The 13,167-nt window shown below is 40.0% G+C and overlaps 1 protein-coding gene across 1 annotated transcript in view; it reads left to right on the forward strand.

Moving 5' to 3' along the window:
• COL22A1 (collagen type XXII alpha 1 chain) overlaps positions 1–13,167 on the forward strand; it is a 212,536-nt gene that overhangs the window by 60,240 nt on the left and 139,129 nt on the right. The window contains exon 4 of the mRNA XM_054167371.1: positions 2,454–2,528. Within this exon, the coding sequence (XP_054023346.1) occupies positions 2,454–2,528 (75 nt within the window). The remainder of the gene's footprint in view (positions 1–2,453; positions 2,529–13,167) is intronic.

Below are 13,167 nucleotides of genomic sequence, written 5' to 3' on the forward strand. Positions count from 1 at the left end.
ATCTACATTGGGCATTTGACACTTGTAAGCAAATGTTTTGTCAGTATAGCTTAGTTTTGAATGAGAATGGAGGTGGGCTAACTTTGGCTCTTGCAAGTCTTAATGGTTTAAAACATTTAGATATGGTGCTGAGGGAGATGGTTAATCACCAGATTTGGCACAGTTAGATAATGGTTGGACTTTATGAAACTCTCTGATCTTAAAGTTATTTTCCAACTGAAATTCTGTAATTCCACGGTTTTCAGTTTCTGAAGTTTCCTTAGCAGAGAGCTCCCTTATTGTGTAGGGAAATGTGTAGACCTCTGAGGGAGAGGAAACTCCCACATGGTTTTACATGTCTAATGTTAAGACATGGCTTTCAAAACAGTATGCATCAGGGAACAAAAGAGAGCTTGGGCTACAATTTACATGAAGTGACCCTATGCCTCAATCAGTATTGGCTCCTGATAGGGTGAAAAAAAACCCCAAACCCAAAAATGTAATTAGCCTGAATTTTATCTATTGAAGCAGAACCCCCAAAGAAAATCTGAATTCCCTAGCAAAGACACACTTCCATGAGTAATCAGTCTCTTCTCTCTTCCACTGCTGCAGCAAAGGTGTGGTTGTGTTTGCTTCTGATTGCTGCATTGTCTGTCGGGGCTTTGGGCAATGACTTTTACAGTACTCTTTCTACTGAGCTGAAAGTGCCTCATCTGCAGTTGACAATCTGGACCAAAAAGTCATTAGTGTAATAAAGAAGGAAAAATTATCTGCTTTCATTGCTAGGCGTAACCAAACAGTTATTGGATTTTTTTACTGAGGGTCAGGCTGAGATATAGGCTGATAGTGTCCTCAGAAATGTAGTTTTTCTCTCACAGTTTTGGGTGTAGCTTCACAAAGAATTCAAGTAGACCTTCTGTAGAATGTGTTCAGAAAGCCCTGTGAGATTGTTCTGCATCAGTGAGTGCGTTGCCTTGCCTTCTGCTCCTGGCTCCCCATCCCTCTCCACTCTTTTACAAGTACAACAGTTAATGATGCTGAAGGAATAACATACTAGACACCAGGTGGAGATGATGCTAAAATCCTTATGCATCAAGATGAGGATATATGTATTATCATGTGGGCAGCTGGGCAAATGAAGCAATGAGACTTGGCTGTTCTCACCTGGCTGTTCTTTAAATCAGAGAAAGGACATAAATTTGGAGCTGTGCAAGTGGTGAAATATCAGAGGCTCATTTTTATATTCTCATTAAACTGAATCCTTGAGCTACCTGTCCCCATTGTTTACAAGTCTGCAATTACCTATTGATCTGGGAAAACAAAGCATAAATAAATGTTGCTTCAAAGATATGGCAGAAAAGAGGTGGATGAATAGACAGTTCACTGCACAAAAGCATTTACCTGTGCTTGTGTTGACACTAATTGGGGGCATGAGAAATGACTGACAAAGGCTGGGTATTTTCATGATTGTTTTGAAACCTGTGAGCAGGGGTGGATAATCTTCAACATTTAGTCATATTTAACTCTGCTTTCTGTTGGAACAAACTCAAGGAGCAGATACATAAGTCATCACGTCTTGAAGAAGTATTATCAGGAGAATCATGTGTAATACAGTGAGATACAGGAGAGTAGGCTTCATGTTTTGTCACTGACACTGGCTTGTAATGAGACCTTCATCATTGTGTGCTCTGAATTCCCTTTCCTGTCTTAGCATGTTAGGTTTGAGGTTTTTCTGAGTAGGAGTTGACCTTTCTGAAAAGTTTGAGCAGCATTCTAGTATCAGCCTGGCCCTCAGATCTTCCCTTCCATCCAGTCTGAGAGTGGAATCATATTCTCTATTTTCTTTATTTTTTGTGACTTTTATGCAGATTGACAGACTGATGAAAGAGAAAAACCCAGAGAGATGTCCCATCTGAGGGAAGGGATCATCTACTCTTTTTTGACTGATCAGTTAGCAAAAAGTGTCTCAAACCCAGACTTGGTCTACTGGATCTCTTGCCTAGCATGTGGTTAGGGGATGGGATAGAGGATGGGTGTTTAGAACATGCAGAAATTTAGAACAGACTTATTGCAGTGGGACAATGTGTGTGTGTGTTGGACAAACCCTTCCAGAATACAGAATTAACCAGGTTGAAAAGGACCTTTGAGTTCACCGAGTCCAACCTATTACCCAGCACCGTCTAATCAACTGAACCATGTCACTGAGTGCCTCATCCAGTATCTGTGAAGAATTTCTTCCTAACATCCAGCCTAAACCTCCCCTGGTGCAGCTTGAGACTGTGTCCTCTTGTTCTGGTGCTGGTTGCCTGGGAGAAGAGACCAACCCACACCTGGCTACAACCACCCTTCAGGTAGTTGTAGATGGCAATAAGGTGTCCCCCGAGCCTCCTCTTCTCCAGGATAAACATAGCTCTATAGCTTCCAAATGGTGTTCTTACTTGTGATAATTGTGTACTGGTTCTTTTGCTTTTCAGATGTCCTGTGCCCAAATGTCCACGTGGAAGGAGATCGATTCAAACACACTGATGGGGAGACTGATGAAATTCCAGGTAAAGAGACACACTTTTCTGTTGTACATCTGTGAAATGCAGTTATGTTTGGGTTCATTACACCTTCCCTAGTTGGAATTTTTTAATTCAACACAAAACCAGTGATGGAGAAGTATATTAGAAACTGTGGGCCTGAAAAGAGTTATCTGTTGACAGTTGACAGCAAATTAATCATGAACTTTCTTTTGCTATGGCAGCAAATTAAAAAGACAGTGGAGTTTAGTGTAGTGGATAGAAAAATGCAATAATTCTTGGAGGTGACTTTTTTTTCCCCCTAACTAATCCATGTTTGTTGAGTTTTAATGTCCATTTATTTGATCTGTGATTGCTGTGGGACATCCAAGCACAATGGTAATTACCACTGAAGAAATTCGTACACATGCATATATAAGAAAACAAAGCCAAAAGGAAAAAAAACCCAACATCCCAAGAAGAAACATCTTTTCTGAAATCCTGGTGAAAGATCAAGAGGAAAGCCTGTCTGGTGATGTCTTTGCTTTCTCTGAGTTCTGATATATCTTTCTATCCTGATGAAGGACTTAATCTGTCAGATATATGTGTGGGCTGTGTCTCTCTTCTAGTGCTCCAAGACTGAGCTCTTGGCAGAGCAAACCTGTCAATCAAGGATGGACTGGGAATATCTCTGACTGACCCAAGAACTGCAGTGGGAGGCCAGAGACTCTTCTGCAGCTTGATTATGAGCAGAAGTGGTCAATATCTGACAGCTTTGTTACTCGCTCTGAGTTTTTTCCTTGGGGGATTTTAACTGTCTGCACAAAATATCAGTTTCAACTGTGTTGTCTGTAGATAGATTATTTTGACTGCAGTCTGATTACATCTAAGCCTGTGATAATGTAGGGGGGTAACACCTTTTCTGGTTGTTACACACAAACTCATAATCCTCAAACACCCATTTTTAACTTCTTTCTATTGCTAGATCTTACATTAACCTCTTCTGGCAGTCCTCCTGTCACTTGGCTGTGCAAACAGTAAAGCTATTCAGCAAATAGCCCTACTCATTCTGAATAAACCTATTTGCAGTGGAAGCTGCTGCTCAAAATCAGTAGGATTATGTCCTTTCTCAGATGGTCATCTTCTGTCTGATCCTTTCAGATGAATGGAGGTGTGAATGGCTGCCTATGACTAGTTTGTGTTTATCTGAACTATAATTGAAGTTCTAATTAATAGACTCTATGCTTTTATCTGGCTTCAAAAGTATATCTTCTGTTAATCAGAGTAAAGGACAAGAATGCCACTTCAGACCTTGTGCAAAAGTTTGGAGCAGTGAGTTGTAGATGCACATATGCATGTATATCCATGTATGTATGTATGTCTGTCTAATTGTGCTCCTCTGTAAAGTTGTTGACTTTTTTTTTCTTTTGAGATCCCACATCCCTCCTAGAAGGTAAGTCAATATTCAGTGTTTTAATTTAAACATGAATTTACTATCTTAGATTTGTAGGCTAGTTCAGGCTGGAAGAGTCCTGTGGAAGTCATCATACTAAAAGCAGGCCTTACTTCAATGTTACTTTGAAGTTAGAACAGGGTGTTCAGGGCCTTGTACAGTTGGGTTAGAGAATCTCCAAAGATGGACGTTCCACAGGTCCTCAGGGCAGCTGTTCCAGTATGGCTGCTATCACACTGAATATTTTTATTTCCCTAATATCTAAACAGAATTTCCATTATTGCAGCATGTCTCTTCCCCTGGTTAGTCTGATAGTATAGGGCTGGCATTATTTGACCTAGGGAACTTCCGTTCACTGTGAGATGTAAATGCTCACTGTACCATGCAGCGACTTAATAACAGGATTGTTACACTATTTAATTAAACTTCTATCACTGGCCTCTCTCCACCAAAACAAGAGAATGTGTAGAAGGCTTTTGATTTATTTCTCTGTGTGCCTCTTCTCTGGAAAAAAAAAAAAAAAAAAGGGTATTGTGAGCCTGCTAAAGGTCATTGAGCTGCTGGAGATGCATCAGTATAGGACCACATGCTGTTCCACTCCTTATGTAAACCACACATACTCTACAGCATTTTCTTACTGCCCCTGGGTCCAATTCAAACAGAAAATCATTGCGTTCTCCCAGCCAGTACCTGGAAAATTTCTGTTGGCTTAATACACTCGTTCCTCATCTCAAGGGATGTGTTGTCCTGCTAGTTGTTGCTGAAAGACTTTTGTATTCTGCCCCAAAGAGGGATGCATTTCAGTTTTGAGGAGCAGCCTGCCTCCTGCTACCTCACACTTACGACAGTGATTCAGCTCTGGGAATTCTATGGATTCACCAGTGACAGCACTGAAATGGAGTCTGTTCCACTACTACCCAGGTCCTTGTACTGTCATGAATCTGAGGTTAGCACCTGTCTTGTGGTCCGTGTGGAAGTTTAATGACAACCAAAACGGATGTTTTTCCAACAGGATCCAACGCACAACTTCATAGCTACATCTTGCACAAATTTGTGTCTAGGTGGATGCAAAGTGCAGCCCCATAGAGTGGAAGTAGCAGTACATGTGGTTTTTTTGTGACAGGGGAGGCTGCATAAAAAAGCTTCTCAGATTAAATGCCTCTTCTCTGTCTCAGACAAGGAAAAGATACTGATATTTTTCTTTTAAGAGACTGGTTAGTTCTGGTTAGTTTTATTTCTTTAGACATAGAGAACTAAGTAAATCTCATTTGTTTGGTTGTCTACAAACATTTGATACAATACTGTATTGGAAGTCACTGCTAAAGTGAAACAGGGTCAAGGTTAATAAATGTAAAGTGAGGCAGTAACTGTCTATCAGGGAGATAATGATGAAGTTTCTAGGAAAGGGACAGTGGCAGACCTCCTCATTGTCTAGTTTTGGATCTAATCTCTGTGAAATACCCCTATATAGATTGGGATCAGAATATCTTTGAAGGAGGAACTGGTTCACCTAAAAAATCTAGGAGTTTTTACAACTGACTCAGGACTGTTAGTTTAAAAGGCTTGTTACAGGATGTGTAGATCTATTAACAGAACTTTGTGCCATAAACTCATACTCTGGAACTGATGATGTCTTAGTCAGCAGAGGTTTATAAATCACGGTGCTGTACTGCTGGGTAAAAAGGCAGAGGTCATCACTGGACAAGGTAAATCACATCTTGTAGAGATAGGGAAGAATTCCTAAGGGTTTGGAATTCTGTGGTTACAGCTTATCTAGAAAATTCTGAGCAAATCTCCATAGCCCAGGAAAGATGGATTTGGCCTTAAGGAGCTATATCAGTGTGTTCAGGAGCCAGAGACAGTATTTCAAACAGAAGACTAAAACACTGGGCTTGGTTAATCTTGCAGTGTGCAAGTGGAAAGAGGAGATACTATTGCTTTTTGCAAATAGAACAAGAGAATACCTGGAGGGAGATAGGGAAATCACTCATGTTAAAGGACAAATGGTATAATAAGAAATGGGTGTCAATTGTTTAAGGCATACATTCAAGACATTAGAAGAAGGTTTCAAACTGTCAGAGGTATGAAGTACTGGAGCAAGTGGGGAAGTAGTAGTAATGGAGACAAATAGTGATCGATAGCCATGAGTTCTCTCATAGCAGAGGATTGTACTCTATGACCCTCTGGTGTCACAGCATTTAAATAAAAAGTCACTAGCTGTAGCATTCAATAAGGGCTGCCACAGTGAAATGGGATTGCATGAGGGAAGAATATATAGGCAGCTTTACTCTACTACAGATACAAATGTTGGCAGTGAAGCAGCATCTGCTTAACAGTTCATAACACATACATTTAGAATATAAATGTTGCTGCATGCATTAGAGATCACATAGGGAATTTCAAAAGAAAGCAAGAAATCCCTTGCTGCATCCTTATGGATACCTTTCTTCTTTTTTTTCCCCCTAATCAAGAAATGAAGACAACAGAGAATTTAACTCATCTGCCCTGAAGTATTCAAAGCAAAACTCTAGTTGTACCTTTTATATTGCCGAATTTTCGTTTTGGTTCCATCAGCATTTAACAAAGGAACTTGGCCTGCTATTAATCACAACCAGGCAGGAAAACACAATGATAACATTTTACACCCTGAAGATGTGCCTCTTGTGTATTTTTATGAGCCATTATATTGAATCAAAGCAACATATGAAAGTTAGCAAAAATGAATTATACTTCTTGAAGTTTTAAAGCATCACATCTGAATTATTTGCATTTTAATCTAGACCTGCAGGACATGGAATTTGATTGCAGAAATCTGCATTCCTAGAATTAAAAATAGGCTGAGCTCGAGTCCTCAACAGTATCCACCAGAGGAGATAATAACCCTCAGCAGATACTGACTGCTGTTTTCAGAGGAAATCTGCCACATAAGTGAAGACAGACCTGCAATGATACCTGAAAAATACTAAGAAAAGTCAACCCTGGGGAGAGAGACTTCCAACTGCTACATCACACTACACATCCCACACTGGATGGTGTTAATGGGGCAAGGGAGGAACATAAAAGCCCTGACTCTTAACTCTTAAGTAGTCAGACTGTATCTAAGAAACTGCTCTGTGGGCTGAACCACAATTTGACCTCAACCTCTAACTCTCTTCCCCATATCAGAAACTTCCATGTGCAAATAAGCAAAAGTCCAGTGTATTTATGACCTCTGTGTTTTTCTGTAGTTCTGTAAAGAATATTTGGGCATCTTACGATAGAGGCACTGGTTGTAAAACTAGTACCCTACAATTATAGACTGCAGTAGCTGTGTTTAACTGTCCACATGTCTCCAATGTCCTGCAGTTTGCAGCACAGGGTTCACATTCCAGAGACGCCAGTGACTAATTACAACATCCCTGGGACTATTTATGTTTGCCCACTAAAACACGTGGTAGCAGAAGGAAATTGGAGTGCCCAGGCTGTTGTACCTGCAGAATGGGCACATTAGACTGGTGTCCTCCTGGGGACAAAGGTTGTGTTGGGGTTTTTTTGTGGTGCCTCTGTGATGAGCATTTTGCTCCTTTTGCAGACTTGGCAGTCTGTATTGTCCCTCACATGGTCTCCTTGGGAAGCTCCTGAGAGGCAAGTGGCAAATGCATGAATAGCTGCAGAGGTTTGTAACAGATCATTGTCTTCTGAAAGTAAAAGCACAGATGCAGTGGTCACCAGCAAGGACTGCACATACACAATGATGGTGAAGCTAGTTATTCACGTGGATACCAGCTACTCTCCTCTCCATCCTCAGTGTTACCTCTGTATAGGTAGGACTGGATGCAGCTTTGTATTTGTGGAAGATGAGACAGAAGGATGAAGCTTTACTGTGCCATGGCATAGTCACTTTGCTGTCACATTTTGCAGTGACCTGTTACTAACTGAAGATAATGGGGTTAGGGCTAAGAGCTTATTTCTTTCTCCTCCCTACGCTTGCCCTAGGAAGTCTCCTATATAAAATCTCATAAAGAGTATTTAGTACTGTCTTAAGTGCTGTGTTCTCCATTCTCTAAGGATTTGGAGAGCTGAATTCGAAATAAGGCTCCTGAGATACATGCATCTGGTTATAGCTGCTGTGTCTCCATGGGAAATAAATAAGGAAAGTTAACAGTTGACCTGTATTGGTAGTCCCAAGAGCCATTCCAGTCTCTTGTGAGCTGGAGAAAATGATTTGACTTCTGCTGTAGGGTGGATTCACTCTCTGGGCTGGTAGGTGAAATATCTTCAGAGCAGGTGACCTTACAATTCCCTTTTAGTTTTGTTTTCTAGAAGTGTATGTACTGTGCAATAGTTAATATTATAGCCTAGATCATTGTATTTTAAAGTTCTTTAAAGTTTTCCAGAGGTTGCCACAATTTGCACCTATTCTCAAGGACTTTTTAATATCCAGTAACTCCAAGAAAACTGGGATCAAGAAGTGAAAGTGTACAGTCACCCTAACAGGGAGTTGGTTGCCCCTAAAGTGCGTGTCTGGACTAGAAGCCTGAAAACAACCATCCTGCAGAGGATGCATAATTTCGCTGTCACCAACAGAGCATGGTTGAAGAGTTCCTTGATTTGAAACCTCATGTTCTAAATGAATCTATTCCCTAGTGTGGTCAGAGATGCATATCCTGGACCTCATTGGACTTCGGACACTGCGAATGACCTGAGTGATGATAGGCATCAGATCTTTGTTGGAGCTGGTAGTCTGGCTGAGCTGTTCATTAACAGCATGAAACATGGAGAGCAAATGCTGAAATTACTTTAGACTCTGGTACTGCAGAAAAATGGTAACAGCTGAGTGGTTCCTGTGAAAGACTCTCCCTGGTTTGAATCCAGCAGTGACAAATTTTGACTTTTGCATTAACATAAAAGACTTTAGAAGTGTTAATCATGCACAAGACTGTGCACATGAAAATTTGAGATCTGTCTGCATATTAAAGAATATTAAGATATATTTATCCCTAAAGTTTTTGTTTGTTTTTAAATGATAGTGTTTGCTTTCTCCCAGAAGTTAAACAAGCCAGAATTTTTTCTTATTCCAGTACATTTGAGGTTGATTAAAAGGAAATAAATTCAGTATTTTACTATACATAGCCCAAAAAGCAACCAGTCTTGTGGCTATAAAAAGACTAATAATTAGGCTAACCATGAACCATTTCCAGATATTTCTTGATCCAAATATTTTAGATTAATTCTAATTAAAAAAAGAGGTTGATGAAAAAGAAGGGTCTGGAGAAAGAATCCTGTAGATTATTTGTCAGTGAGAGCTTTTTTGACTATTCCCACACATGATGGGAAGAAGTTGCATATTCAGTCTCCATAATGCTTGGAATTAGATCACTTTAGTTGAATGGTCCCTGATGACAGCTGTGGCCAGGTTTTGGTGTATCCATAATCTATTTTGTGTATCCGTAATCTATTTTGTACTGATCATCTGGCATAATGTAACAATCACAGTCTCTTAGAGAGTAGTCCCTACCTGTTTTCATACAAGGTCTTGCTCACAGCATGTAAAATTAAAGAGAATAATTTTATTTTAATGAATAACATCTTGATGCAGGTTTACCTATAGCCTGAATAGTAGCATTACAAGGCATTTATGTCTCAGCAAGGTGTTTTTCCTCAAATACATTTTCTTATCCTAAAAATAATACTAGCTTCTTGTACAAGCAAGAAATAATTGTTGCTAGTTACGTTGAATTTATCTGTCCTAACACTCTGGTCTTATACACACTTACCCACTGTCATTTTTCTCTGATTTATGTCATAAAGCATCCTTGGGTGATAATAGCAAAATCTTTACTCAAAGATGTGTAGAGTCCTTTCCTCCCCACTGCTATCCCAAGTGATGAGTTTGTAATTATGCCATTTTATGGCTTTCTAGAGGAACACAGAGCACCTTAGGGCTTGAGGAACCCAAAAGGTAGCTTCAAAACAGAGGAACTAATTAAAATCAGAATCTAATACAAACAGTCCTGGTTAAGTTCAGCTGGTGCAAGCCTATGTGGCATACAAGGAGATCAAAGGAATAATGAACCTCTGTTTAATCTTGTAAATCACTGGAGCAGGAAAGAAGCTGAAAGAGGGCCCATGGCACTAAGCCAAATGTTCATCACTGAGAAAATAGAGAATGACTTCAACACAGAAAAACCTTCAGTAATGAGGCAAAAAGATCAGTGTCAAAACCAGCTTTTAATGTCATTCAATATGCCACTTGCAATTGTCCAAAACCTGAGAGGCCAACAGGTAAGAGAGGACTGATGTAGATAAACAGAACAATGCATCACATCAAGTGGTATGTCATTAACATGAGAACAGGTGTTGAAAGATGCTACCTCGGAGGCAGTCACTGTAGATATATGTATTTCCTGTTTTTACAGCAGGCTGGGGGTTAGATTACAAGAGCCCTTTCCACCAGGTGGTGTGGTTATAACCTTGTATTCATTTATTTGCTTGTGGTTTTGACCTCTCTCTCTCTCTTTCTCTTTTACTGTCTCTTTGGATTAATTTTCTTACTGGATTAATTTTACTTACTTTATCTTTCTTGAAGTGTTATCTTTCCTGTGTCCCACTTAAATCCCAACTTTAACATCTGTGGAAAGAAAGGAGAACTGATTAGTAGTAAGAACCTCTTAAAAATTGCTCCTGAGACTCTTTAATCTATAGGCCTTGTAAAATCATATAATTTCAAAATTCCCTTGCAAGCTGCTTGTGAAATACAGCAAGTTATTTTTTTTAATGACTTGTGCAACCCTTTCACTCCCCACACTACTCCATGCATGTGGGCAAGCAGTAAATCTCTCTGGTTTGTTCCTCCAGAGGCGCTGTCCTTAATGCAGGACTGAAGTCAGATAAATACTATGAGCTGATGATGTTAAATCAAGCTGTTTAGCTGAGAGTGCTGGATGTGGGGTGAATTATCCATTCAAAAAAATAAGCTGCTGCCTCTTTTGGGTTTGCTGAAGAGGTGAACCAGAGAGAAATAAACCAGTGCAAGAACAGAGAATTCCTATCTGTTTTAAGTCTTTGGAAATCACTTATTTTGGCAGCCACAGAGAGTTAGAATAAAAATTAGTCCAGCCAAGAATCTTCTTTCAAACCCCTCATTCACAGTCAGACAGACCTAAACAGTACCTGAACTTTAGGACTCTCACCTAACCTGTTGTTTAGATTACCGTGAGCAAATAATTGATGCCTGTTTGCCCCACAGGGATTCTTGGACAATGTGAAGTTGCAGTGTCTGGCTACTTTGACGTTGACCCCAGTGTTGCCATCATAGGTGTCTCGCTCACCCAAGCAGCTGGTCACCAAAAGAGGATAAGGGCTTTCTGTCTGCCTCCTGCCAGCATGCCAGAAAGACTAGGACACTGAAAGATGATAGCATCAGTATTAACTCTTCTAAATTAACCCTAGTATTAACCCTCCTAAATGTTACTTCTTGCCAAGTTGCTATGGTTTGAGTAGTGATGTACTGATAAGGATGTGGGTAATTCTAATGTGGTGGAAGAGCCTTGGAGATGAGACTTCAGTGACCTCTTAAAGATATCCCTAAAATCTGATATTCCATTAGCTCTTGACAGCATTTAATTTCCTGTGGAGGAAGGAATGTCAGAAAAGCAGCAGGTGATAACTCCTATAACAATAACAACAGCACATGATGAATAGTAGTAGGATTCAGGATTCAGACACTTTTACTCCTATCCCAGCTCTGAACTGAGAAGCATCTTGGCTGTTCAGAAGTAGCTGTTTACATCCTAGAATGTCATGGAAGGTAAGGATTCCAAAGGTTTAGGTAGAGTTGAAGAAAAATATCCATCACCTACACCATGGCTTCAAATAATTAATTGCCAGACATAGCTGTTTGGATACACTATTTAACTTTAGAATATGACATGGTAACTTTTTTTTCCCTCTTATTTTTAAAGTGTATATTTTCAGAGAAAGTGTATCTTAAGGTATATATCAGCAGACAATACAGTGCAGTCAGTTGCAATTTTGGGCTCAATACTGTAGTGAAGACAATTAGCAAAATCCTCTTATTTTGGTGCCACTTGCCTATAATACTTCAGCAAAACCAAGTAGTGACTTTTTAAGTATTTTTCAAGAGCTCTTTGTAGTGGTAATACGCCTTGCAGACAATACTGGAGGAATTGAAAGCGATGCTGAGGATCTAGTGAGCATGCAGGATCTTCCTTGTGAGCACAGGCAATCCAGGAAAGCTTAACTTTGAAGACTGCAGGAATGTTGGGCAAGAAACTGGAGAAGATCAAGTGTTTGCTGAAAGGCTCCCAAGTGATGCTACTCTTCCTAGAAATTTATACTCCACTCTAGTCTACCACAGAGCTTATTGCCATTGACCTCCCTCCAGTAGAAGTAACATATGCTGTTTTATCACAGGCAACACAGATTGCTATTTCAGAAGTCTCAGAGAACCAGTAGTTGATGACAACCTCCCTGATCTTGGCTAGTGATAGTCTATCAATACATGGAGGAGGCTAATAGTCTAGCTGAGAGCTTAAGCAAGAACAAAGTATGAAGCATTTCCTGCAAAAGCTGGTGGTTTTTTTTTTTTTTTTGTTTGGGTTTTTTTTGTTTGTTTGTTTTGCAAGGTTTTTTTTTTATATTAGTACTTGTGGCTAGAAGTCTCCATAACAAATAGATTCCACACACATCACTTGAGGCTCTGATGTCCAGTGCCTTTCCTGATTTCTTTCTCTTCTGTTTTCAAATTTCCCTCCAGGCTGTTGTCTCACCAGAAACTTTCACAATTAGAAGTAGCCTGGTGATTCCCCCTGTGAGTGCTATTTTGAGCTTCTTGGGAATGGAGAGCAGAAGGCTTTGCTCAGATTTCTTCAGGTTAAAGAAGTTGTTAATAGCTCTGTCCTTCTTTGAGAAAACTTTCAAAATGTGCACACTGCTCTTTTTATTTTTCCCTGACTATTTAAACTTTCCATTGTTGCACTAGTTTCCTGGGGTTTGATTTGTGAGGGGGTGGATGTTTGCCTCTGAACACAATACAGACAAGAAAATCTCAACATGCACATTAGCTGCCACCACGCTGTCCGTGTCAGATCTGTGTCAGATCCTCAATGGAGCCAGGCAGAAATCCAGCTCATACTCAGGGCAACCAAACATGGCCCCTTTAGTCTGGTCTTGGAATAATTCTTTTGAAACAAAGGTCATAGGATTCTGGACAAGTACAGAGCTGTTTGTTCA

The sequence above is a fragment of the Dryobates pubescens genome, chromosome 14, assembly GCF_014839835.1.
Source record: "Dryobates pubescens isolate bDryPub1 chromosome 14, bDryPub1.pri, whole genome shotgun sequence".
Classification (NCBI taxonomy): domain Eukaryota; kingdom Metazoa; phylum Chordata; class Aves; order Piciformes; family Picidae; genus Dryobates; species Dryobates pubescens.